This window comes from Branchiostoma floridae, chromosome 8, assembly GCF_000003815.2.
Source record: "Branchiostoma floridae strain S238N-H82 chromosome 8, Bfl_VNyyK, whole genome shotgun sequence".
NCBI lineage: Eukaryota > Metazoa > Chordata > Leptocardii > Amphioxiformes > Branchiostomatidae > Branchiostoma > Branchiostoma floridae.
The window spans coordinates 835,984-862,244 of record NC_049986.1 but is presented as its reverse complement, the minus strand read 5'-3'; the positions used below and the strand labels follow the sequence as shown (position 1 = coordinate 862,244).

The 26,261-nt window shown below is 40.2% G+C and overlaps 3 protein-coding genes across 3 annotated transcripts in view; 2 read left to right on the top strand and 1 right to left on the bottom strand.

Annotated features, from left to right (window-relative positions):
• Window positions 1-14,442, bottom strand: part of LOC118420471 (galactose-3-O-sulfotransferase 2-like) — a 29,605-nt gene extending 15,163 nt beyond the window's left edge. Inside the window, exon 1 of the mRNA XM_035827296.1 lies at window positions 14,311-14,442. The gene's annotated coding sequence lies outside the window, so the exon portion shown is untranslated. The remainder of the gene's footprint in view (window positions 1-14,310) is intronic.
• LOC118420462 (galactose-3-O-sulfotransferase 2-like) lies at window positions 639-13,181 on the top strand. The gene is made up of 10 exons (XM_035827280.1): window positions 639-731; window positions 6,900-7,020; window positions 7,396-7,491; window positions 7,685-7,770; window positions 9,097-9,229; window positions 9,348-9,430; window positions 9,624-9,833; window positions 11,224-11,360; window positions 11,834-12,017; window positions 12,466-13,181. Exons 2-10 carry the CDS (start codon window positions 6,985-6,987, stop codon window positions 13,076-13,078), a joined length of 1,578 nt encoding a protein of 525 aa, XP_035683173.1. The 5' UTR covers window positions 639-731; window positions 6,900-6,984; the 3' UTR covers window positions 13,079-13,181.
• On the top strand, window positions 14,389-26,185 carry LOC118420479 (galactose-3-O-sulfotransferase 4-like). The gene is made up of 9 exons (XM_035827305.1): window positions 14,389-14,458; window positions 15,486-15,587; window positions 16,118-16,203; window positions 17,366-17,486; window positions 17,685-17,767; window positions 20,439-20,654; window positions 21,100-21,224; window positions 22,311-22,494; window positions 24,655-26,185. The coding sequence occupies exons 2-9, from the start codon at window positions 15,486-15,488 to the stop codon at window positions 25,004-25,006; spliced, it is 1,269 nt and encodes a 422-aa protein (XP_035683198.1). The 5' UTR covers window positions 14,389-14,458; the 3' UTR covers window positions 25,007-26,185.
• Window positions 26,186-26,261: the final 76 nt, after the last annotated feature.

Genomic DNA, 26,261 nt, shown 5'->3' with positions numbered 1-26,261 from the left:
GCGTATGGCAAGGACAAGATGCTTGCAAACGAAGCAAGGTTTCAGAAGTATAAGGAAAACAAAGAAAACTCTGTTACCACAGCTACGAAAGCGAAGGGGACACAAAGAAAGTCTGATCAAATCCTGAACGATTTAAAGAAGCGTTTCCCTGGAGTAGACCTGATCGCAGTGATGACGAAAAGTGGCATTCCTGTATCTAAGGTAGTCACGGCGATAAAACAGGGCCAGTACACGGTAGACGGAGCAGCACAGAGGCTGAAAACTCTTATACAAAATACGAAACAGTAGTGTAAGAGAATCGTTAAATGTATTTTCAAGGGGGTCGATCATATCTTTCTTCTCATTCTGATTTGTTTTGAAAGAAAATTCATTTGAATATATGGTATTTATTACATGGTTTACGTGGCTTTGTGATTTTCTCGATAGGTTCCGTCCTGATTCCAGAGTATTTGTAAAACATATCATAAGACCATACCTGACCCAACAAGATTACCTGTGCCCTGTGCACATCTTCACATTACTAACTCTAAACTACTCTACATTACTAAACTAAAAATTACAAGAAAAAAGTGACGGAGAAAATTGCATGCTTACATATAGACAGCTGACAGTTCGTACGAACAAATTTGCATACTAATGTGACCAAACCGGTCCATCCAGAGTTTAAAATTCTTTTTGAGTTGCCACATACCTAGTACCCAACAAATCATCCTCAGTGACATCTACACAAGGTAGGCACGTCTCCACAACTTGTCCACAATTTCCACCTCTTTACCTGTTTTATGTACAACTTTTCCTCTCAGGCTATCTGTTTTACCAAGCAGGTTATACAACATCATTGGTTTAACTCTGTGAGAAGCCATCTGTTTTTAAAACTTTCTTTCGATAAGCGTCATTGTGTACCCAACGTAACACGGCTTATTACTTTGAAAGACTGGTGGAGGTGTGTCATGGTGTTGGCCAACTTGTGGTGCTATAATTTCAGTTAGCGAGACCCAGACAGTCACCACGTAGTAATCCCCAAGCAGATCCCACTGTATAAGATAGCATCAAAAGCTGGCAGAGGAGTGAAGCCCACCTAAGAGTCTGTATACTACTCGTAGCCATACACACTACTAGGCCGGCTTCACCCCTTTGCCAGCTTTTGATACTATCTAATGCTACCATAGGGTTTGCTTGAAGACCACGTAGTACCTATATTTGAAAGTGTGTGGGGTCTGTGTATACTTATTCTGTGTGACATCGTGTGTGTATGTGTGTCTGTGCATACGTACGTGCCTTGTGCGTTTGTATGTATATGAGTGTGAGAGCATTAAAATGTATGTGTCAGGACAACTCATAACCTGGGACAATTCATGCCCATTCATCAATATTGATCGATAAAATTATCATTCTTCGAGCCGAAAATACATAATTTGCGTGCTGAGTCAGTATGGTGCCGACTTGTGTTGTGGCAGATGCCAACTTGCCCTGATTGTTTGTGAGCGTTGTCTCTGGTGGCCCCGGGCGTTTCAAAAAACGTAGCGACAAAAGCAAGCCGTACGACCAGCCAAGACATGACAGGGCACCACATTAGGACACAGTCTAAAGTAGATATGACAATACATGTCACAAAACAGCACAACACAAACAAGAAATCTTTTTTAAAAAGTTGTGCCTTGCCGCGTGTTAGGGATATCGTCAGGAAAAAGTAGGTCAGCACTTCAAGCCCGGCAAGGCAAAATGCTGTGCCTTGGCAAAAACACAATACAATGACTGTTTTTACTGTTTCTGAAAGAGCTAACCAAGAGGAGTAAAATGCTTTTTAAATGAAGCAAATATCTTGAAGGGTTGCTGAGATATGGCTCCACAAAGTTGCCAAAACCTACCCTGAGATATGGCCGGCTGCGCGATAAACGATGAAAATCCAAAAAAAATACCTTTGAGGGGTGATGAAAAGGTAAGTAAAGGCTGTAAAGCTTGTTTTATCTTATTTCCCTGTAATATGTACTACATAGAATCACTCCACAGAGTTCTGAACATTCATGTCATTTTATTATGCTTTTACACAGGGTCGAAGTATGCATTTTACAACAAATTACACAGGTGGTACCGTGACCTTTGATCCCTGGAGAAGGAAAAATCCTCCAAAGTTCACACACTTGTATCTCTTGACAGGGACAACCCTGTCTTTCAATATTTTACACATAACAGCACCCACTGGTGTCCTATAACACAATAATTGTAATCTTACCTGTAATTCTTTAAGAAATAAGTAAATTTGGGTTTAAAAGTTCACATTTTGGGTTACAGTCAATGGTGTTTTTTGCACCAGTTGAGTCGCATTGTAGAAGATTAAATATCATGCTTCATATACTTTTGCAATGTAAACAACATTATGGTAACTTATATTACCAACAATGTCACATCTATAGAATATCAGCAATATTAATTGCCTTATAACAAGGTAAACTTGGTCAAGGTGAAAGGTAAGTGTGTGAATATGTCGAATTATTTTCATGTTGAGCCATGATGTTACACTGTATCAACAGTACAACTTAACACTTGGATAATAAAATATAGAAGACAGATGTTTGTACTAATAAGAGATAAAATATCAATAGGTAGACATTGTGTAAACACTAAATTTATTAGGACAAGTTCAATATTTTTCAAGGTCAAAGGCTCAGTCTTCAGGATACATAAAATCGACACAGATTTCCTTTGATGTACTTGCAGGTACATGTACTTCTCCTTATTTAATCAATACTATAAATAGTATAATGCAATGTAAACTACTTTTTACAAAAACAACAGGCTTACTTATCATTTTCTGTGGTTACTGGTAGCAACAGTATTCTTTAATAAACTTAATGCTAATAGCACTGGCTGCACAACTTGTCAACATTATGTTTGACCTCTACCATTCAATATCTCCGCTCCGCTCTCCAGTCTTATATCAGCTACATCTGGTACTTGGTGCAATCTACACTCCACCTGAAAAACAAAATTGAGTTTCATGATTAACATGTCTACCATGGTGATAATGTTCTTCCATCTGAGGGGATGACGACCTACTCCAGTACCACGTCTGATGTTCATCTACATCATGATCTTTCTTATGACTTATGACTTCTTTCTTTCTTGTGACAAAAGAATCAGAATGATCCAATAATGAAATAAAGAATTCAATAAAGAAAGAAAGGCAAGTTGGGGTAAGGAATAGATTAACTTATTATCATTGATTAAGTAGATAAATACCTGCAACAAGATGGAAGGAGGTAAGTGTCACTGTTTTTGAGCCATCTTCTGCGACTGAACCTCAGTACCAACTGCGACAACCTCGCCCGGTCGGTAGGAACCTGGCTGATAGTAGAGACAAGAGTATAATATTGCAGGTAAGTACAGATTTATGATTTTTGCTACACCAGAAAAACCCTTGGCACAATCTGACAAAAAATACACAATCTGGTTGCACTAATTTTTCACGTTGACAAAAATGCCATTAGCGTTTTGAAAAATTTGGGCATAGGTTACCCGGCTGACCCCTATCCGGGGGGCACGGTGCCTCAAGTTCAACAAGTGAAAAAAATACAAAATGGTATTTTAGTCTTGGAACGAGGCAAGAGATGATTCACACCAACAGTAACGACGACATTTAAAATACAATTGATATTTTCTTAAAAATTGGGCATAGGTAACTCAAGTTACCATGGTGCCTCAAGTTCAACAAGTGAAAAAAAAATGCAAAAATACTAGTAGTACACAACAGGCCAATCAATGATCCATATGTAAATTATACTAAAGAAAGCAATAAACTAAGAATAATTAATAAGACATAATTGCTAAGAAACATTTTACATACATGTAAGTTTCATGACTAAAACATGGATAAAGAAACACTGCATAGAAATTATATTGCTTGGATTGACTTGAGAAAAAATTATTCAAAAGCACATTTTCTTCAACATGCCCCCTCCCCCAAACACTACAAATTGTATCAAGTATTTTACCTTGAAATTCTTCATCCATAGCGTCAAAAAAGGTTCTATTTGTGCCGCTTCAGTCACATATCCTCCGTTTCTGAGGGGCACGCGGCCCAAAATTTGGCGCGTCAGGATCGCGCGGCGCCGCCGCTCGGCCAAATCGGGGCGATCGTCGGGGAAAACAGCTCGGCGCTTCGCCTTTGTGTATGATAGAAACTTGCCGATAACATCAAAACGTAGCCCTGTTTTTTGTCGTCATTTTGGCACCAGGAACAAGAAGAAAAAATAAAATTCGTTCGGTGATTTTTATCATTAAAGATCGACAAGTCCTTTCAAATTGACTTTTATCTCCCGAAAAATTTTTATGTTCCAGGCATCATTTTAAAGCTTGAAATGTGCTCTTTCAAATGGTACAACTTTCATTCTGCTGCGGTCTAAGACGGCGAAACATCACAAGAAAGAGAAACTTATATCCTTTATTTTGATGGGTAAATTTGCCTCTAGAACCGGATAGTTTTTGTACCGCGGGTGTGGGAAGATGGTAGTAAATTTACGGATCGCCGTACGGCAGAGGGTTTTCGTGGTAGCGTTGGAATACCTAGTCAAACGTTCTTGAGACGCTTCGATGACGTCATTGCCTACTTATATATTCACGTGCAATGCATTGGTCTAATTAGGCATTTATTTCATCTTAATGAATAGGTAATGCAAATTATTATTCGAAATAATTCACTTGATTATATTCTACTCCAATGGATCTGAAATATAACCATACGAACGCTTCATTCATTCGATGTAACCAGATGTTAAGAGGCTTTCAGTACCGACCACAACTGTTCTCAAATGCGTAAAATGGAGGTATAAAGCTTGACGGGGATGTACTGTTGGTCGCCTAAGCCGTAAGTTTGTCCTCGAGAAAGAGAACTGGGAAGGGCCTTTGGAAGGGCCTTTGGAAGGGCTGGGTTAACATTGCTTGAACCATTGAACCATTGAACCAACCAAGAAAATAGTGGGCACATAGCCATGCCGCGCCATGCGCGGCAAGGCAAAAAAAAGACACATTGTTGCCTGTCACACTAGAGCTGGCTTACGCACGTAAATACACGGTGCATGTCTCATGCGCAATTCACAATGCGCTTTGTAAGACAGGTGTGACAGCGATCTCGCCCCCCCGGCGATCTCGCCCTCCCGGGGGGCGAGATCACTAGCGTTTTCGCCCCCCTTTAGCGTTTTCGCCCCCCCCCCCCACCCCAAGAGCAGCTGGTTACTACATATTACAGGTGCACTACCTGGTACTATACTGCACCTGAGGAGTAACGTATATGGTGTGTTACCTGGTACCTATATGGTACCTTATTACCGTACCGTAAGATGTCATACCTCGAAAGTCGATACTATATTGTTCGGTGCAAACATGACATTGAAATGAAAAAGACAATTTTTGCAGCTGAGGTGGCAAAAAACAGCGCTACTGCGAACGTATAAATCAACACCGTCTATGGTACGGAATACGTCAGCTATATGTTTTCAATTTGTCACCGTATCTATTTATTATTGTCCTGTTTAATTTATTATTTACAATCCTTGTATAAGTGGCGGCGTTAATATAAGTTGAATGTAACTTGAGTCCACCGTCACTTTGTCCTCGTCCGTTTATTTGTATTTTTACATGTATTTCAATAAAAAAAAATTGTCACAGTGTTTTCTTTCTTGTGCTGGAAACAATTCCAAAGCATTAACAAAAACACACGTGAATAATAGTTTCTCATTATAAACACTATCTACGCGCAAGTTGATATAGCTGTTGCTAAATGCTACGCAAACACTGGTAAAGTACCAGTCTTAAGAAACACGGGTAAATGCATCAGTTCCTAAATACTAGAAAAAACAGTCATGTTGGAGGTGAAGATATCCCTTGGCCAGGTGCAAATACCAAAATGTGCGTTATTCTAATTAATACCTAATATTTGCATAATTAATAAAGACATTACATAGTTCTTTTGTGGTCACTTCATGGTAGAGACTTCATATTGGAGATATATAGGTTGCTTGAGGACAGGTGAATACAATGAAATACATCTTATGTCAAGACTCAGGTAAATGCAATAATGGGAATACAAGGGACCCAACCCTCCTTGTCTGAAACAAGTTCAACTATCTTATTACCATGTAATTACGTTAATATTGATACTATGAATGGAGTTATGTATCAAACTCGTGTACTTATATCATTCTGAAACTGCATTTTGTGATTTATACCAGTCAACTTCTAAAATGTCATGTAAACCCGTTTTGGGGGGGGGGGGGCGAAATCGCTAAAGGGGGGCGAGGTAGGGGGGCGAGATCACTAGCCGGGGAGGGCGAGATCGCTAGTGATTTCGCCCCGGGGGGGCGAGATCGCTAGTGATTTCGCCCCCGGGGGGGGGGGGGCGAAATCCCGGGGGGCGAAATCGCTGTCACACCGGTCCATCCACCCAAGGAGCCTAAAGGTGGGGTCACACATGCGTATATATTTAAGTCCGTGTGAGGCGCGCATGGGAGTATTTACCTCCACCAGGCCCCACAGGTCGTTGGAAAAATAATAGAAATTGAACAAACGTAAACAGGTAACATGTCAGACGAGTTAGCTGGGTCGCCAACCATACTTCTCGGTCAGCTAGCTCATCTGGCATGTCATGTATCTATATTTGTCCAATTTGTACTATTTTTCCCACGACCTGTGGAGCTTGGTAGAGACTAAGAGCTTCATACGCACCTCAAACGGACTTGAATATATACGCATGTGTGACCCAACCTTAATGATGTGCCGAAATTGGTATACGTACGTAGACATTTTCCCTGGTAGGGGCTGAAAACACACTCTACAGGACCTGTCTGTCTACAAGACTGTAAGCAATTCTCATGTTTTAACTGATAAAATTTACTCTGTTATAGAAACGGTGCACAACCTAGACGTTCCCCAGGGCAAGCGTATTAGGTGCGAGTTTGTGCAGCGTATTGCCTGATCGTCCAGTCGACAATGCGTATTCTAGCCACTCAAGAACCACGGAGGGAGGTCAGCGTCTGCTCTGGCATTACTATTGACAATACACTACTGTATAAATTTGCTTTGACTCGAGTGTTCAAGAAGTTATTCACCAAGCAGGGGTGGATGGGAGATAACCGTGCTTTGTGATGTCTTTTTAGCACACACACCCCACCCCCCCTTTAGTGGATAACTGAAGAAAAAGGCTACGATTTTCCCCACCAACCTCTGCTTGGAGAAAAAAGGTACAACATACTGCTGATATGACACAGTGACACAGTTTTGTCTTAAACTGTTTTGCGATCCTTTGAATCTTCTTGACCCCACGTACGGTTATACATTTTGCTATAGAATGTCTTTTTCAAATATTTCTGCAGTGGTTTTAACTGAAATATTTCCTTACAGATGGTCATGTGGAATTTTTCATGTAAGAAGAAGATAGGAACAGCTTCGACGGCTCTAATCATCCTTACCTTCGTTCTACTGTATCACAATCTTGGAGTAAGCAAACTTTCACTTTTTGACATTTATCCACAAAACAATTTCCATTGCTCCAGAAAACGCAAACTTGAGAGAGAAAAAATAAAACTGCAAGACACAAATGATTTTGGTGGCGGTACAGTAATAGTCCGTTTTACAAAGAAGGAATTCCTAAATTTCAACTTAATAAAGGTTAGAAAAGCTTCTGTTACAGATAAGTCGACAAGGAACGGCGAGATCGTCTTCTGCAGACACAAATCTTCGCGGGGTGGATGCGATACAAGACGATTCAGATGTCAGGTGATCGTTATGTCTAGGGCTGTGTACCGAAACACCCAGACCTATACCTATAAATTGTTTAGGTACAAGTCCAGACCTAAACACCTATACCTTATACCCCTGTAACATTATCTACGATCTTCGGGCGTATCGATGGAATCGAAGATCGGCTATATTTAACCCTATCCAGACCGGGCTTTTTTGGGATACCTGGGGCGGGGGGGGGGGGCTCTTTTGACGTCGTAATATGACGTAATTATGACGTCATAATGTCATATTTTAGTCATGACGTCATCAAATTAGCATAAATTATGAATAATTAATTATAAATGTAACTTAAAATTACACAGGATCTTATGATATAGATAAACAAGTTTGGTTTAGCAATAAAACTATGAAATCCCACAATTCAAACTGAAATTAGTAAATTTGGTAAAATATTCCTGTCAGAAACCCGTTGCTATGGCAACACGAAAAATCGCAAACTAAAATTTTTTTCGAAGAATTGTTGCTAACAATATTTTAGGAAAAGCCACCAAGTTTCGTAGTCCTAGCACACGTCGTTCGGCAGTTATACGACGTCAATGTTGGCGCAGGCACTTTGACCCCCCCCCCCCCCATCAGGATATGGTTAAGATCGACAGAGGGTTGCGCGTATCCCTGTCACATATAAGCAATATGTACCTTGTACAATTGTTGTGCAATAAAGTTATTATTACAAGCGAGGCTCGGGCGATTGCGACAGGAGTATTAAGAAACTAAAGGCAGTGTGCTTAAGACTACAGATACGTATGTCCCAAATCAACGATGACAATTGTGATAATCTGACAGTTAAAACTGAAACTGTTTTCAGGTTCAAATATGTAATTCCTTATACAGTAATGAGAATTTATCACTAAAAAAGCTACATATACTTGATATAGGTCCTGGTCAGTTCCTAAACCCGTGTACCTGTACATATATTTAGGTACACAAATCTAGTCATATCAAATTGTACCGGTGCAATTATGCCTAGTTTCCTGTACCAAAAATGAGTACATGTATCCCATTTTTTTAGACGAAGAAATCTACGAAATATTTCCGTTGCCTAGTAAAATACATGTAAATACTGTTCTTCCAAAATGGCTGTCAACATTTTTCGACATCCTTGCACCAGATATTTTTCCGCTGAAATCTTTCACAATTCCATGGGTGAATCAAACAAATATCTCCCTTTATCTTATTTTGTAGCGTTATAGATTTCGATACTTGCTACACTATTGACAACGTTTGTTCTATTCCCAACTGAGTTTACGAATTCTAGGTCTCAACCATATCTCACATTACCAGCCTATGTCTATCCTGTAGAGTCACAAAAGAATGGAGAGACGATGCCGTAATCAACGAAGCCGCAGTTGAAAATCGTGTTTTAAATGCACATGGCGGCACCAATGGTTTCAATCCACAGTGCAAGATGAAGAAAAGTATTGCATTTATGAAGGTGAGATAGACTTGTATTTAGATTACATGTACTTACTTGTGAATCTACATTTGACGTTGCCATTCTGAGAGTCCCTTGAGTAGACTCTCAAAACGTCTCACAGTGCATTTCTGTCCAGGTGCAAAAGGCAGGGTCTCAAACCACAGCCTGTATTCTGCAGAGGTTCGGCTACGAACACGGACTGAACTTCGTACTGCCTAAGTGAGGAATAATTTCATCCTTTCACTTTTCAAAACGTTTTTTTCTACTGTAACTTCTCTCTTTTCATTTTTATTACTTTTGACAATATGTTCTGGTAGTATAACAGTATCTGTTGCATATTTGTGGTTTAGCAGCATGAGACGATATATATTCTCTGAAATTTGGAATAATCCGTTGAATTTTGTAATTCCAGGAAATGTTTAAGTGTGAAATTAGGATTCCCGGAAGGCATGACCAACAAAATACTGATGAAGCAGAACGTGGATGAGTACAACCTGCTGGTATATCACACTGTGTACGACAGGGTCAAGTTACACAAGCTCATGGCGCCGGATACACAGTTCATCGCCATTCTCCGGGAACCGTTCAGTCATCTCAAGTCGTGTTTCTTCTACTTCCACAGGTATGTATCAGCTGACAATGTGTTCTCTTTGTAGACCCACCCCATGACCCTCCTCACATCCGTCAACATGCAAAACTGCAGCACAAAGACATAATGGAGATCTCTTCGGTGATTGGTCGAATCGCTAATTGCTGCGATATCATTGGCTGAACTGCTAAAAATGATGGACAGTCAGGATCTGTCTAAAGACAAACCCTTTAATAACCCTATCCAGACCAGGGGGGGGGGCTAAAAGTGCTGGCGCCAACTTTGAAGTCGTATAACTGGCGAACGACGTGTGCTAGAACTACGAAACTTGGTGACTTTTCCCCAAATATTGTTATCAACAATTCTGCGAAAAAAAATTTAGTTTGTCATTTTTCGTGTTGCCATGGCAACGGGTTTCTGAAAGTCATATTTTCCCAAATTTACTAATTTCAGTTTGAATTATGGGATTTCATGGTTTTATTGCTAGATCAAACTTGTTTATCTATATCATTAACATCCTGTGTAATGTCAAGTTACATTTCTAATTAAATATTTATAATGTATGCTAATTTGATGATGTCATGGGTCAAAATCCAAGATGGCGGACAATGTCATTTTCGACATAAATACATGTAATTTTACTCAAATACCGTCAAAATCTTTTATTTTCTTGCAAAACACAATCACTTGATCATTTTTAGTCCATTTCTTTTGGGTTTTGGGGTTATATGTCGAAAAAGTCGTATCTTAAAAAATTCAAGCTTGTCGATCCAAGATGGCGGACAAATGACGTCATTTTTTGATGTCATATAGACGTCAGTGTCGTCGTCAATGGCAAAAAAAGACTTGGCAGACTTAGACACCAATAAGATAAGCTTTATAGTCATCATTTTGTTCAATACATTTAAGTATAGCGGAAATTTCATATTTTGACGATTTTAGCCCAAAAAATGACATTATGACGTCATAATTACCTCATATTACGTCATAACGATACCAAAATTACAGAAAATATAAAACTTTACTAGTACATCATCCCCTCCAAATTTGGTGATCGTAACCCAACCCGTTTTGAAATTACGAAGGGGGGTTAAAAGAGCCACCCCCCCTGGTGCCAGGAATCCCAAAAAAGCCTGGTCTATATAGGGTTAAACATATTAGGGGTCATTGATCTTCAGTTGATCTTATTTTATTTGTGTTTTATGTAATCATCTAGAGTTATTTTTAATGTCCTTAATTTTCAATATTTTCTATTTCATTTTCCTCGATTCCTTTTATTTTTCGTTTTTTTTTCAAAGCCTTATTTCCATTGTTATCTTATTTTGGTTCAATCGTCCAACATTGGACTTTCAACCGCCCATGCTACTGCCTGACTATACGTATTCATTTGATGAAAACGTTATTTCATCGCTACATTCTTTAGGGACAAAAGGTTTGCCTTGCTGACCGAAAAAAACCCTTTGGGAAAATATCTGGACAACCCCTGGCTGTATGAAGGTTCGAAAAAGGCGAAGAAGAAACCGGTATCAATGACCAAAAACCTTCAATCTTATGTCTTAGGTAGGTGTTGATATACCCTCAATGTACTACATATTTTCATGTTTGAAAAGTAGGTATATGTGTTGTAAGAATTCAGAGGGGCGAGTCAGAACAGAAAGAAACAAACATGCCGACACCCGGGATCAAACCCGGGGAGGCAGATTACAAATCCAACGTGCAAACCACAACACCAAAAGCTCTAGAGCCGTTGGCGTGGTCAGTTTGGCAGCACTTGAACCCCACTGTTGCAGTGTTATGAAGTAAGTGTTTCTTATGGCTTCACAACGTGTTGCAATGTTAATTCCACCATTTCTATTCTTTTCTGGGAGCCTAATCTAGATGGTAACGTATCAATTGGTTACATCGGAGTATTTACACATACTAGTCATAGTCTTTTCTCTTAGAGTAATATTTTCCGATATAGAGAACCAACAGTTATTCTGCAATTATCTCTCGTAATCAAATCATTACTGTTCACAACGTGTTTCCTTTAGGGTGGAAGGACCGCTTCAACCAAGACAGAGAAGAAGTGAGAAAGTTCATCTCCCAACTCGACAGTGACTTTCCCCTGATCCTCATCCTGGAGTACTTCGACGCGTCGCTAGTCTTACTCCGACGCCTGATGTGTTGGTCGTTCTACAACATTCTGTACGACAGACAGCCCAGGAATGAACAAAAGTGAGGGGGTTACATAATCTACTTTATACCTTACCTTAGTGTGGTGCCCTTATATGAGGTTGTAATGTTACGCAGTTATCTAACAGTACGCTACAGGGTCTGTATCATTTATATGCTTTTATTATAAGACCACACTGACTTAATGACAATGTTGTGGATGGCATTCACGCGCTTATTGGTTTTCACACAAAATGGTCACATGTGACCCAATAGCATCCCTGGCAAATCAGAAATGTATACCTGCCAGAGGCATTTCTCAGCGAAAACGGCCTTTTCTCTAGGAAAAAGTTTACTAGTAGTATGCTTTAGATAGTGATAACCTTTTTGTTTCATATGGCCTTAATCATTCGCAAATCCATGACAAATTCTACATCATGCTGTGCTTACCATTATGATAAAAGCTGCTCTAGTGTTGTTAATCTACAGCTGTTGATTGTTGTGTTTTCAGGTACTCTAAGCCACAATCGATGTACACGGAACAACAACTCCAGAACCACCGGAACTCGAGCTGGGTCGACTATCAGCTGTACGATCACTTCAACAGAAGTCTGTGGAGTAAGATACGGGCAGCAGGGCCGGACTTTCAAGACGAGCTGGAAGCTTTTCAACAGTTAAACGACGACGTCAACAGTTACTGTGCAGGAAAACCCAAGAAGAAGAAAACTTTTCCAGGATCCAAGTGGAACGGACCGGTGGAAATTAAACCTCAGTTCTGCGAGGATCTGAAAAAGGAACGCTTCCAATGGGATATTAAAATCTGCTACCGCGCTCACGCGTATGGCAAGGACACGATGCTTGCAAACGAAGCAAGGTTTCAGAAGTATAAGGAAAACAGAGAAAACACTGTTACCACAGCTACGAAAGCGAAGGGGACACAAAGAAAGTCTGATCAAATCCTGAACGATTTAAAGAAGCGTTTCCCTGGAGTGGACCTGAGCGCAGTGATGAAGAAAAGTGACATTCCTGTATCTAAGGTAGTCATGGCGATAAAACAGGGCCAGTACACGGTAGACGGAGCAGCACAGAGGCTGAAAACTCTTATACAAAATACGAAACAGTAGTGTAAGAGACTTGTTACATCAATGGAGGCCGATTATACCTATCTTCTCACTCTGATTTGTTTTGTAAGAAAGTTCACTTGAATAAATGATATCTGGTACATGATTTGCGTGGTTTTGTGATTTTCTTGATAGGTTCTGTTCTGATTCCAGAGTATTTTTAAACCATTTTATAAGACCATACCTGACCCAACAAGATTACCTGTGCCCTGCGCACATACTAAGTTTCCATGTCCGTCACCGTTAGGTTAACCTCCGCTGAAATATTCACCCACATGGAGTTTCTTCCCTCGAATATTTGTGCACAAGAGAATGAGTCGTCGAAACACATCCCCTGTCAACACTACCACTGGAGTGTTACATATTGAGGGATGGCATGAGAGGGTAAGCTACATGTAACGTTATACAATATGCAGCCAGCTATAATGCAAGCAGATATTGGGAGATACTACCAGTAAATCGTTTAACGAAGGTTTTCCTATAAGGCTACCCTTTCCCTTGCCATCCTTACAGAAGAAAACTGAGCTTGGGAAATATTTAGTCTCCCCAACATCTGCTTTGAAGATTACGGTAATTGACGTCGACGTTCAGTCAACAAAATGCCTGTTTGTAGCCAAACCTCTGTAGAATGCTGGCCGTTGTTTGAAACCCTGCATTGTGCACCTGGGCAGAAATGCACAGTTACAGTAGACCAAACAACCGTATGATTCATGGTTTCCCAAGTTATGTTGTTCTAGTTTTACCATTGTAATGTAGGCTTTTGGATGTACCTATATTTGAAGTGTGTGGAGTTTGTGGACACTTAATCTGTATTGCAGTGTTTGTGGTGTGTGTATGTGTGTGTATGTGTGTGTATGTGTGTGTGTGTGTGTGTGTGTGTGTGAGTGTGTGTATGTGTGCGTGCGAGTGTGTGTTTATGTGTCTGTGTGATCAGCCAAGACATGACAGGGCACCACACACGGTCTAAAGTAGATATGACAATACATGTCACAATACAGCACAACAGCAAAAGACACGTTGGTATTTGTTGCCTGTCACACTAGAGCTATTATCTAAACCAAGGACGTTATAAAACGTCCTTGAGCTAACTACGAGGCCAGTTCAAAAAGAGGATATATTCTTGTACCTTTGTGCCAAATTTCAACTCATTCGATGCAAAAATGAGTTATGAAACCAGTGGCATTACTTTTTGAACCGGCCTCGTAGCCCAAGTTGCGTAGATATATGGTGCATACCTTGGTGTCACGTGCAATTCAATTGGCCTGGTAAGACCGGTCCATCCACCCAAGAACGTCCTTGATCCACCTGATGATGTGCCACAATCGGTAGACATTAGCCGTGCAAGGGGCTGAGAAACACACTACAGGACCTGTCAACAAGACTGTACATGTAAGCAATTCTCATACGTCTTAAACTGGTATAATTTACCGTGTTATATTGATAGTTTTGTGGACAGATAGCTGTCATCAAACTCGTTATGATACGGATAATTTTTTTATCGAGTATCAGAATTTGACACTTTTGTAAAATCACAGCTTGCGATTATCTACGGACAATTCATTAAAAAGAACATTTGAACATACATATCAGTCAGTCTTCTCTTTAACAATGTACATATATTCTTCTAGAAACAGTGCACCGCCCAGAAGGCAAGCTTGTAAGTACAGTCTGTGTAGCGTAGTGCCTGATCGTCCGACAATGCACATTCTTGCTACTTAAGCTCCTGGGAGGGAGGTCAGCGTCCGCTAAGGCAGTACTATTGTAACATTGGGGTTCAGGGACTGCTAAACTGAAGACGCCAAATGGCCTAAACCTTTTCGTAACCAGGTGTCGGCATGTTGTTTCTTTCTGTTTCTAGTCCCTTGTTGTTTCACTGGTTCCCACACCGGCCCTGTGTGTAACAGGCTAAAGATGTGCCACACAGGGATATCGATCTCGGACATTTGAGGGCGAATCTTGAAAAGAAAAGGGGGAGTAGTGTAACAGTGGCCGGGTTCAAGGACGGCTAAACTGAAGACGCAAATGGCTTGTGAAGCCTTTTTGCCGAACAGTTTGCACATTGGATTTGCGATCCGGCTGCCTGGGTTCGTTACGGATTCGATCCCAGGTGTCGGCATGTTGTTTCTTTCTCTTTCTACTATCCTGTCGTTTCACTATTGATTTATTGCCGTTGTTTTTATTTGGGACACTGGGAGAACGGGAAAAAAGGGCGGGGAAGGAGGCATCCACTTATTTGCACAAGAAGTAACGTACTGATAATATAGCGTTATTATAAGCGTAGTGACAAAGTTTTGTCATAACACATCAATGTTTTGAAATTCTTTCCCCCTGACCACACGGTTATAATTCCTGCTACAGAAAGTATTCTAAACATTTCTGCTGTGGTTCAACTAAAGATATTTCCTTACAGATGGCCATGTGGGACCTTCCATGTAAGAAGAAGACAAGAACAGTATCGATGGGCCTACTCGTCCTTACTGGCGTCTTCGTTCTACTTGTTTACAACCTTGGAGTGAGCAAAATTTCACTTTTTTGCAATTATTCACGAAATCAATTTCCTCTCGGCAAAATGATACACAAATAGAGGCAGAGACAGACAGAGAGAGAGGGGGGAGGGAGAGAGGGGGAGGGGACAGAGAGAGAGAGGGGAGGGAAAGAGAGAGGAGGGAGGGAGAGAGAGGGGGAGGGAGAGAGGGAGAGAGAGGGGGAGGGGAGAGAGGGAAAGAGGGAAAGAGAGAGGAGGGAGGGAGAGAGAGGGGGGGAGAGAGGGAGAGAGAGGGGAGGGGAGAGAGAGCGGGGAGGGAAAGAGAGAGGAGGGAGGGAGGGAGAGAGAGAGGGGGGAGAGAGAGAGGGAGAGAGAGGGGGAGGGAAAGAGAGAGGAGGGAGAGGGAGAGAGATATATATATAGAGAGAGAGAGAGATCTAGAGAGAGAGAGCTGTAAGATACAAATACTTGTGGTCATGGTACAGTAATAGTTAGTTTTACTTACTTAAGACAGAATTCCCCATTTTTAACGTAAGGTTACAAAACTTCTGTTACAGATGGTTCCACCAGGAGCGCCAAGTTCGACCTCTACAGACACAAATCTTCGCACGGTGGATGTGATACAAGACGTCTTAGATGCAAGGTGATGGTCATGTCTTAGGGCTGTGTTGTAGCTGTAAAATTGTTTAGGTACAGTTCCGGACCTAAACATCTGTGTACCCGTGCCTGTACCTAAACAAACTAAAGCATTAGTGGACACCACTATTGCAAACTACGTACATGTACGTAAATCCCAAATCAACGATGACAATTGTCATAGTCTGACTGTTGAAACTTAAGAAAACGGAAATTGTTTTACGATTCAATTCAAATTCCCCATGCAATGAAGACAATCTATGACTTAAAAGATTTAGCTATATGTTTAACTTACATATACTTGATCAAAATTGTTTAGGTCTAGGTTCAGGAGCGGATCTGTATCGAAATCCGTGTACATGTACTTGCATGTTATTTCCACAGCTCTAGACATGTCAGATTGTACCGATGCATTATGCCATGTTTCCCGTACCAACAACGAACCCTCGTATCCCCCCTTTTCACACAAAGTCATCTACAAAATATTTTCCATCGTCCAGTAAAATACACGTCAATATTCTGTTCTTCGGAAATGCATGTCAACGTTTGTCGCCATCCTTGAAACAAATTCTCGAGCAAATTCGATAGAGGAATGGCTCGATCATCTCCCTTATCTTGTTGTGTAGCATTGTAGATGTAACACTAGTTCCCCTTTATCCGTGGGGTAACCTATATCCGTTGTTTTTAAGAATAGTGTATTTAGGAATAAGAATTCAACAGACGGTGATTTAAGATCGCAATATTTTAAAAATATTTCAGTTATTTTTAAAATGTTGCGCTGTCCATCGACTTGTAGATATCCGAAAAACAATTTTTTAAAACAGTGGACATAGTTTACCCTGCAGATAAAGGTGAAACGGCGTTAGATGTGTCTTCCTGCTTGCTACAACATTGATAAGGTCTCCCAGCTAAGTGAGCTAAATACTGTAAATGCAGAAATGTTCGCGGTGGATTAATATTCGCGGTTTTCGCGGTGGTCATGATCACTTCACCGCGAAATTAACACCACCGCGAACATTCTTCTATAATGGTATTCGACTGCGAAATTAAAACCACGGCGAAAAGTCCTTTTTCCCGCTACCGCGAAATTAAATCCCCGTGAACTTAAATGCATTTACAGTACTAGGTTTGCAACCATGTCACAATACCAGTCCGTGTATATCCTGTAGAGTCACAGAAGAAAGGACAGAAGATGCCAGCTTTAGCGAAGCTGCAGCCAACAGCACCCATATTGACAACTACGTTTCAAACCCACAGTGCAAGATGAAGACAAATCTTGTATTTATGAAGGTGAGATAGACTTGCATTTCAATTACATTTACTTACGTGTAAATCTACATTTGCCGTTACCATTCTCAGAGCCCAGCCTACGTTGAAAATCGCGAACCAACGCCCCCCCCCCCATAAAAAGCAGCCCCGTTCGAAGACTGCAAGGGAGTCTACCATTGAATAGTGTTTCAAAACGTCTCACTGTGTATTTCTGTCCAGGTGCATAAGGCAGGGTCTCACACAACAGCCTGTATTCTGCAGAGGTTCGGCTACGAACACAGACTCAACTTCGTACTGCCTAAGTGAGGAATAATTTCATCCTTTCACTTTTCAAAACGTCTTTTTCTACTGTAACTTCTCTCTTTTCATTTTTATTACTTTTGACAATATGTTCTGGTAGTATAACAGTATCTGTTGCATATTTGTGGTTTAGCAGCATGAGACGATATATATTCTCTGAAATTTGGTATGCGGTTAGGTCTTGACTAGGGGTGGGTACCATGAAAATTTAAAGCTTTCGTAAATTTCATGCAATTGACTAAGACATTAACATAATGTATGCATGGTGTTGTTAATCATTGACTAACGTACACATGTCACAATTATAAAATTCCCATTATTAATCATAAAGAGGTTTTGCAATTTTTACATAAATTATGCAAATAAGTTCCTCATTACCATATTTGGTATCTGCTTATATTCCACCTATCATAATTAACATGTGTTACATGTATTGAGGTCCAGTTATTGAAAACAATGGAACTGTACAATTTCCTCATTAATTATGCAAATTCAGTCATCATTTGCATAACATGTATATCATTATGAACATCTTTGCCTAAGCTACCAGCATGCCTAAAATGTAGGCAATCCATCGTTCCTTTCTGCAGTTATCCTCTTTGGAGTGTCTTGACAAAAACGCCCCTGCAGTTCCACAATTGAATGTTAGGGGACTGAAACTTGCCCCACTTTGTCATGACGCTGAAAGCTATCTACCACACAAATGTCACGACCATATCACGTACGGGACAAGACATACATTGAAAAAACTGCTATGATAGAATATTCTCATTAATTATGCAAATGTACTCCTATTTTGCATAATTAGTATTTTATCTTGTACAACATTGTCTAAGGTACCTAAATACCAAAAAATCATGAAAATCCGTTGTTCCCTTCTTGAGTTATCCTCGTCAGAAGTTTTTGACAAAAATGCCCCTGCTATCCCAAAACTAGACGCTAGGGGGCCCAAACTTATGTCATTTTTTCCTGAGCACAAGAGCTATCTAATACTTAAAAATCTTGACCATAGCATGTTCAGAACACCGAAATAGCAAAACCGGAAGTTGCGCTGCAGTGCCAGGGTCACACACCAGGGGGCCCAAAATTGACCTTGACCTTCGTCTTCCCAACCCTTACCCACATACCAAATATCATCGTAGTCCATCAAGAGGTTTTCAAGTTATGCTGACCACAATATGCGGACACACAGACACACACACAGACACACAGACAGACACACTCAAAACTATACCTCCATTTTTTCATGGAGGTAAAAATAGATTTTACTGCCCTTGGTATCTTTACGTAGTATTGCATCTTGTGTATCTTTTTTGGATATTTGATACACTCCTCTGTGTAAAATATCTTGGTACCACTGGCCAACTTTGAAGGCTGAGGATCTCTATATTGCATTTAGTATTCTAAACACCATTTTTATCTCCATGAAATGTCATGGAGGTTATATTTACCTCCATGAAAAAATGGAGGTACTAGTATAGTTTTGAGTGTGTCTGTCTGTGTGTCTGTGCGTCCGCATATTTGTGAACATCATAACTTGAGAACCTATTGATGGACTACGATGATATTTGGTATGTGGGTAGGGATTGGGATTCGAAGACGAAGGTCAAGGTCAATTTTGGGCCCCCTGGCGTGTGACCTTGGTACTGCAGCGCAACTTCCGGTTTTGCTATCTCGGTGTTCTGAACATGCTATGGTCAAGATTTTTAAGTATTAGATAGCTCTTGTGCTCAGGAAAAAATGACATAAGTTTGGGCCCCCTAGCGTCTAGTTTTGGGATAGCAGGGGCATTTTTGTCAAAAACTTCTGACGAGGATAACTCAAGAAGGGAACAACGGATTTTCATGATTTTTGGTATGTATGTACCTTAGACAATGTTGTACAAGATAGAATACTAATTATGCAAAATAGGAGTACATTTGCATAATTAATGAGAATATTCTATCATAGCAGTTTTTTCAATGTATCTTTTGTCCCGTATGTGATATTGTCGTGACATTTGAATGGTAGATAGCTTTTAGCGTCATGACAAAGTGGGGCAAGTTTCAGTCCCCTAATATTTAATTGTGGAACTGCAGGGGCGTTTTTGTCAAAACACTCCAAAGAGGATAACTGCAGAAAGGAACGACGGATTGCCTGCATTTTAGGTATGCAGGTAGCTTAGGCAAAGATGTTCATAATGATATGCATTTTATGCAAATAAGGACTTAATTTGCATAATTAATGAGGAAATTATATAATTCCATTGTTTGCAATAACTGGACTTCGATAATTGTAACACTTGTTAATTGTAATCGGTGGAACATATGCAGATATCAAATATGCAAATGAGGAACTTATTTGCATAATTTATGCAGAAATTGCAAAACAACTTAATGATTAATGATTTGAATTGGGAATTTTACTTGTGGCATGTGTACTGTACGTTATTCAATGATGAACAACACCATGCATAAATCATGTTAATGTTAAGTCATTTGCATGAAATTAACAAAAGCTCTAAATATTCATGGAGGTATGAGGTCGCCGAACTCTAGTTGTTAATATCTTACAAATGGAGCATTGGACCATTTTCTGATTTGCCAATTGTTTTTTTTTTAAATCGCATCAAAAAAGTAATGGTTTTCTACCCAACATCTGCTTGAAGACTAGATTTTTTTTGTTGAATTCCAGGAATTGTGGCAGTCCGAGTTTAGGATTCCCAAGAAGCGTACCAGACTCAAGAGTGATGAAACAGAACGTGGGTGATCATGGGTACAACCTACTGGTACATCACACTGTGTACGACAGGGTCAAGTTTCACAAGCTCATGGCGCCGGATACACAGTTTATCGCCATTCTCCGGGAACCGCTCAGTCATCTCAAGTCAAGTTTCTACTACTTCAAAATGTATGTATCAGGTATTGGTTTCGTGGTTGTCCTAGGACATATTGTTACAGGTTCGCGATATTGGTTTCGTTTGCGTCATATTGTTACAGGTTTGCCATAGAAAAACCTGTATTGCTTTCGTTAGCGTCCTCTTGCGCCGCCATATCGTCTCAAGGGAGTGTCGCATTTTGTCCCAAGTGAGCATTACATGATGGCAAGAGGTGTCGCTATTTCGACCTGTTAACGATTGACTGCCTTCAGCACGTTCTGCTAACTACACAAAAAAGATTCACACACGCAAAACTTGACAAAACTCCAGATCTTTTAAAAGCACTTGTCATTTTAAAAGTCTTATTTCAGTTTATCTTAATCTGGCTTGACTATCCAACTCCAGACTTTTAACTAACCATGCTACTGCTTGACCATACGTATTGATTCATGGTTGTTTCATTACTACTTTCTTTAGGGGCAAAAAGTTTGGCTTACCGCCCAACTCACTGGGCAGGTATCTGAACAACCCCTGGCTGTATGAACGCAAGCTGCGGAAGCAATCGTCAACAATGACGAAGAACCTTCAATCTTTCGTCTTAGGTAGGTTTTCATATATCCTCAATGTTTAAGCTTGTCATCACCATCATCCAGGAAAATACGCGGCATCTAAACCGTTAATTAATCGTGAACACATCGACATCCGCATGGAAACTAGTCACCTTGTGGCCCCTATCTATAGAAATTCCCATAGGCCAAAAACTGCGTTCTGCTACCTCAATCTGAATGAGAAGTCCGACGGGGAAAATATCCCAGATCTAAACCGTAATCTATTCATGAACACACCAACAGCTCCAACGGACACTTGTAGAAAATCCCACAGTCAGAGTTGGACCCAGGCAAGCCCAGGGAAACGTATAGTCTGAGTCAGCCTCAGCAAGGATTACGATTAAAACGAACCCTTTGTGGCTGAAGAAGACATTTCCAGAGTTATTTGGCTTCCTGATGGCCACGTGCACCGCAAGCATGTAGGAATTACCATAGGCTCCTTCACTGGCCTCTCTGGGGGCCTTGGCGTAAGTTTGAAATGTAGATGTTTTTTGAAGTGATAATTTCTCATAGCTTCACCATGTGTTGTAATGTGAAGTCCGTTCATTCTCTTCTTTTCTGGCTTTTCTATACTAGCTGACAACATGTCAGTTGATAACATTAGAATACTTGTAATAATGATAATGATGATAATGATAATGATAATGATAATAATAATAATGATAATAATGATAATAATAATAATAATAATAATAATGATAATAATAATAACAACAACAACAACAATAATAATAATAATAATGACAATAATAATGATGATGATGATGATGATGATGATGATGATGATGATGATGATGATGATGATGATAATAATAATAATAATAATAATAATAATAATAATGATAATATCGGGTGTATTTTGTAGCCAGTAGGTACCCAAAGTGAGGGTAATGAGGCTGTTTAACGTGGTCGAGGCACCTCCGCGAGCACGGGACCCCCGTTTTACGTCCCTCCCGGAAGACGATTTCGTGAATCTTTTTTCTCTTTTAGTATTTTCTGATATAAAGAACCAATCCAGTTGTTCAATTCTTTCTCGTAATTGAATCATTACAATTACTGTTCACAACGTGTTTCCTTTAGGGTGGAAGGACCGTTTCAACCAAGACAGAGACGAAGTAAGAAACTTCATCTCCCAGCTCGACAGTGACTTTCCCCTGATCCTCATCCTGGAGTACTTCGACGCGTCGCTAGTCTTACTCCGACGCCTGATGTGTTGGTCGTTCTACAACATTCTGTACGACAGACATCCCAGGAATAAACAAAAGTAAGAAAAGGAGCACAACGATAACCTTAAATATATATACACTATAGAACAAGCACTCATATAGGGTTGTCACGTCACGCAGTTATATAACAGTACACTGGAGGGTTTGTATGGTTTATATGCTTATAAGTTATGTTGTAATCAGACTCTAGCTCTGTAATGGTTTGAAGGAAGCGTTAGCTAAGTCGTAGGTTTTGGTGGCTCTGAAACGAGACATTGAGACGAAAACTCTCCAGTGGAATACAGTCTACTTGCGCATGCCATATTGGGCTTCAAATTCGACCTCTCAGCGAATACGGCCTTTTCTCTACGTAAAAATATAGTATGCTTTAGACAGTGATAAGTTTTTACCTCCGTGAAAAATGGAGATATAGTTTTGGGTGTTTCTGTCTGTCTGTGTGTTTGTGTGTCCGGGATTTCGTAGTCAGCATAGGGTTGGGAAGACAACGGTCAATGTCAATTTTGGGCCCACTACTTTGTGACCTTGGTACTGCAGCAGAAATTCGTTTTTGTATATTTTGAACTGCGTGTGCTATGGTCTGGAACTGCAGGGTATATTTGTCAAAATCTTCTAAGGAGGATAACTGATCAAGGGAACGATATATAATTTACATGATATTTGGTATGCAGGGAGCTTAGATAGAGATCTAGATGCACATCATAAGGTGCAAATAAAGCAAACTGAAACTTAAGTTGCATATTTAACTAACACATACCTTTGCAAAATAAACCAGGTTTGTTATGTAGAATGATGTCTGTAGACAAAAATGTGTTACTCATTACATTTTATTTTATATGCATGGAGTCGGTTCATAAAAATTGTCATTGATTATACCAATTAGATCCCTATTTACATAATTAATATCAAATTGTATCAAGCATCACTTAAACTATCAGCATTCCAAAAAACATGATGATCCTTTCATCCCTTTTTGACCTATACTCTTTCAAAGTCTGAAACTAAACCGGCTTCTGCAGTTCAAGAAATGGCGTTACCCAAACGTACACCTCTGCCATCTTTCTCAGTTACATATGTGACAAGTCTGAAAGTCCTATCACGGAATGCAGTGGATTTATCAAGTTTCCTCATTACTTATGCAAATTAGCTGTCGATTTGCATAATTAGAATTCCATCATGTAAGTCTTCCCTTTGGCTATCTACATACCAAAAATCATGACGACCCGTCAACACGCTCATATTTTCTCATTAATTATGCAAATGAGGCTTGCATTTGCATAATTAATATGCATTGATATTTCTCTCTTTCTTATCAATATATGTGACAAGTTTGAAAGTCCTATAATGAAATGCAGTGGATTTATAAACTTTCCTTATTAATTATGCAAATTAGCTGTTGATTTGCATAATTAGTATGCCATTATGTACATTGTTACTTGGGCTATCTACATACCTAAAATCATGACGATCGATACACATTCTCGAGTTATTCTCGTCCAAAGTTTGAAAAGAAATTGGCGGCTGCAGTTCCAAACAAGCCGCTAGGGGGTCCAAACTTACAGCACTTACTCTCTGTCTCAAGGGCTATCTACCACTCAAACATCATGTCCACAGCATGTCCAGAACACGAGATATCAAAAATTGAGTTTCTGCTGCATTACCTTAGCAAGCCGCTAGGGGACCCATTATCGAACTTGACCTTCGTTTTCCCGACCCCTACCCACCTACCAAATATCATCGAGATCCATCCAAAGCTTCTTGAGTTATGCTGTTAACACACACACACACAGACTCACAAGCCCAAAACATAACCTAAAATCTATAGTTGTAATGTTTTCCATTATAGGACTCAAGTACCTGTGATATATGTAGTTTGTGTGAGGTGGAACATAAACAGATACCAATTATGCAAATACGTCCCTAATTTGCATAATTAATGTAAAAGTGCCATAATTCCTAATAAGTGGTAAATAATTGGACATCACCATAGTGACCGGTGTAATTTATTTGAAGGTGTACATGATCACGCATAGATTATGCAAATGTGGAAGTTATTTCATAGAGGAACTTGTTTTTCGTAGGGTTGGATTTCAAAGGCCTGAGTCATTTCAACTCAAACTCAACATTGTCTGTGCTGTACCTCCATCAAAATACCTGGCAAACTCTTGTTAATTAACAGCCGTTGACTGTTGTGTTTTCAGATACCGCAAGGCAGTGTCCTACACCGAACAACAACTCCAGAACCATCGGAACTCGAGCTGGGTCGACTATCAACTGTACGATCATTTCAACAGAAGTCTGTGGAGTAAGATACAGGCAGCAGGACCGGACTTTCAAGACGAGCTGGAAGCTTTTCAACAGTTAAACCACGACGTCAACAGTTACTGTGCAGGAAAACCTAAGCAGAAGAAAACTTTTCCAGGGTCCAAGTGGAACGGACCGGTGGCAATCAACCCTCTGTTTTGCGAGGCTTTGAAAAGGGTACGCCTGAAATGGGATAAAAAAATATGTCATCGCGCTCGCGCAAATAGCAAGAAAAAGAAGAAGCACTGAAGGGCTAAGTAAGTCTGAAACTGATCAAATCCTGGACGATTTAAAGAAGCGTTTTCCTGCAGTGGACTGTAATTACGCGCGGTGATGAAGAAAAGTGGCGTCCCTGCATCTAAGGTGGCCGAGTCAATAAAACAGGGCCATTACGCGGTGGACGGAGCAGTACTGTAACAGAAGCTGACAACCCTTGTACAAAATAAGGGACAGTAGCGTAAGAGATTTCTTATTATCAATGGAGGCCAATCTATCTTTCTTCTCTTTTAGATTTGTTAACCCTTAAACCGCCCAAACCGGATATATCCGGCACACATATACATGCCATGTGTGCAGCGCCCGGGATACTGGGAAAGCGTATTCCCCCGACGTAGCAGCTTTGCGCGCGTGTAGCACACGAACCCTGGAAGTTAGGGACTTCGGCCTTGTTCAGGTGTCTCTTTTCGGGGGTCTGCGGCCAACCCTGGCACTGATAGCATTTTATAGGACTGAAACTCTGGCAGTTATTAATAAAGAACATCAATTTGAATAAATGGCTTTTAATAGACGGTTCACGTGGCTTTTTGACTTGATTTTTTGTAGATCCTGTTCGTATTTCGTAAAAACATATCTGACCCAACAAGATTACCTGTACCAGGGTGTGCACATCTTCACATCACTAACTCCCAATGAAAAATCATTCACATGGAGTTTTTCCCTCGAATATTTGTTCCCACAAGAAAAAGTGTCGCCAGTTGATCAGAACACCTCCTCTGTCAACACCGCCGCCGGAGTGCTACATATTGCGGTGTGCGGAAAACTTTAGAAGAATGTGGTTATGCCTTTGTCTGGCATTCTCCACACTCAATTGTTTCAAAAGTGCCTTCAATCATCTCTGCTATTCAACAACGTTTAAAGGACATCTACTTTCAGACATTCCTACGCGAAATCCATAATGACAACAAAGGCAAATTCGCAAAGAACAAATTACGCTCATACAGACTGTTCAAATCCACCTACAACGAAGAAGAGTACCTTAGAATTCCGAACGAACGACAAAGAACTACAATCACCAAACTGCGACTCAGCTGCCACAAACTCCGTGTTGAAACAGGGAGGCACAACCGCACACCTCTGGAGCAAAGAATCTGTCAGTTTTGTAACATGAACAAGGTCGAAGATGAAGCCCACTTTTTATTAGATTGTAGTTTATATGGTAATGATAGAAGCATTCTCTTTAGCTTTATTATAGGAAAGTTCCCTCGCTTTGAATCTTTGTCTAGTG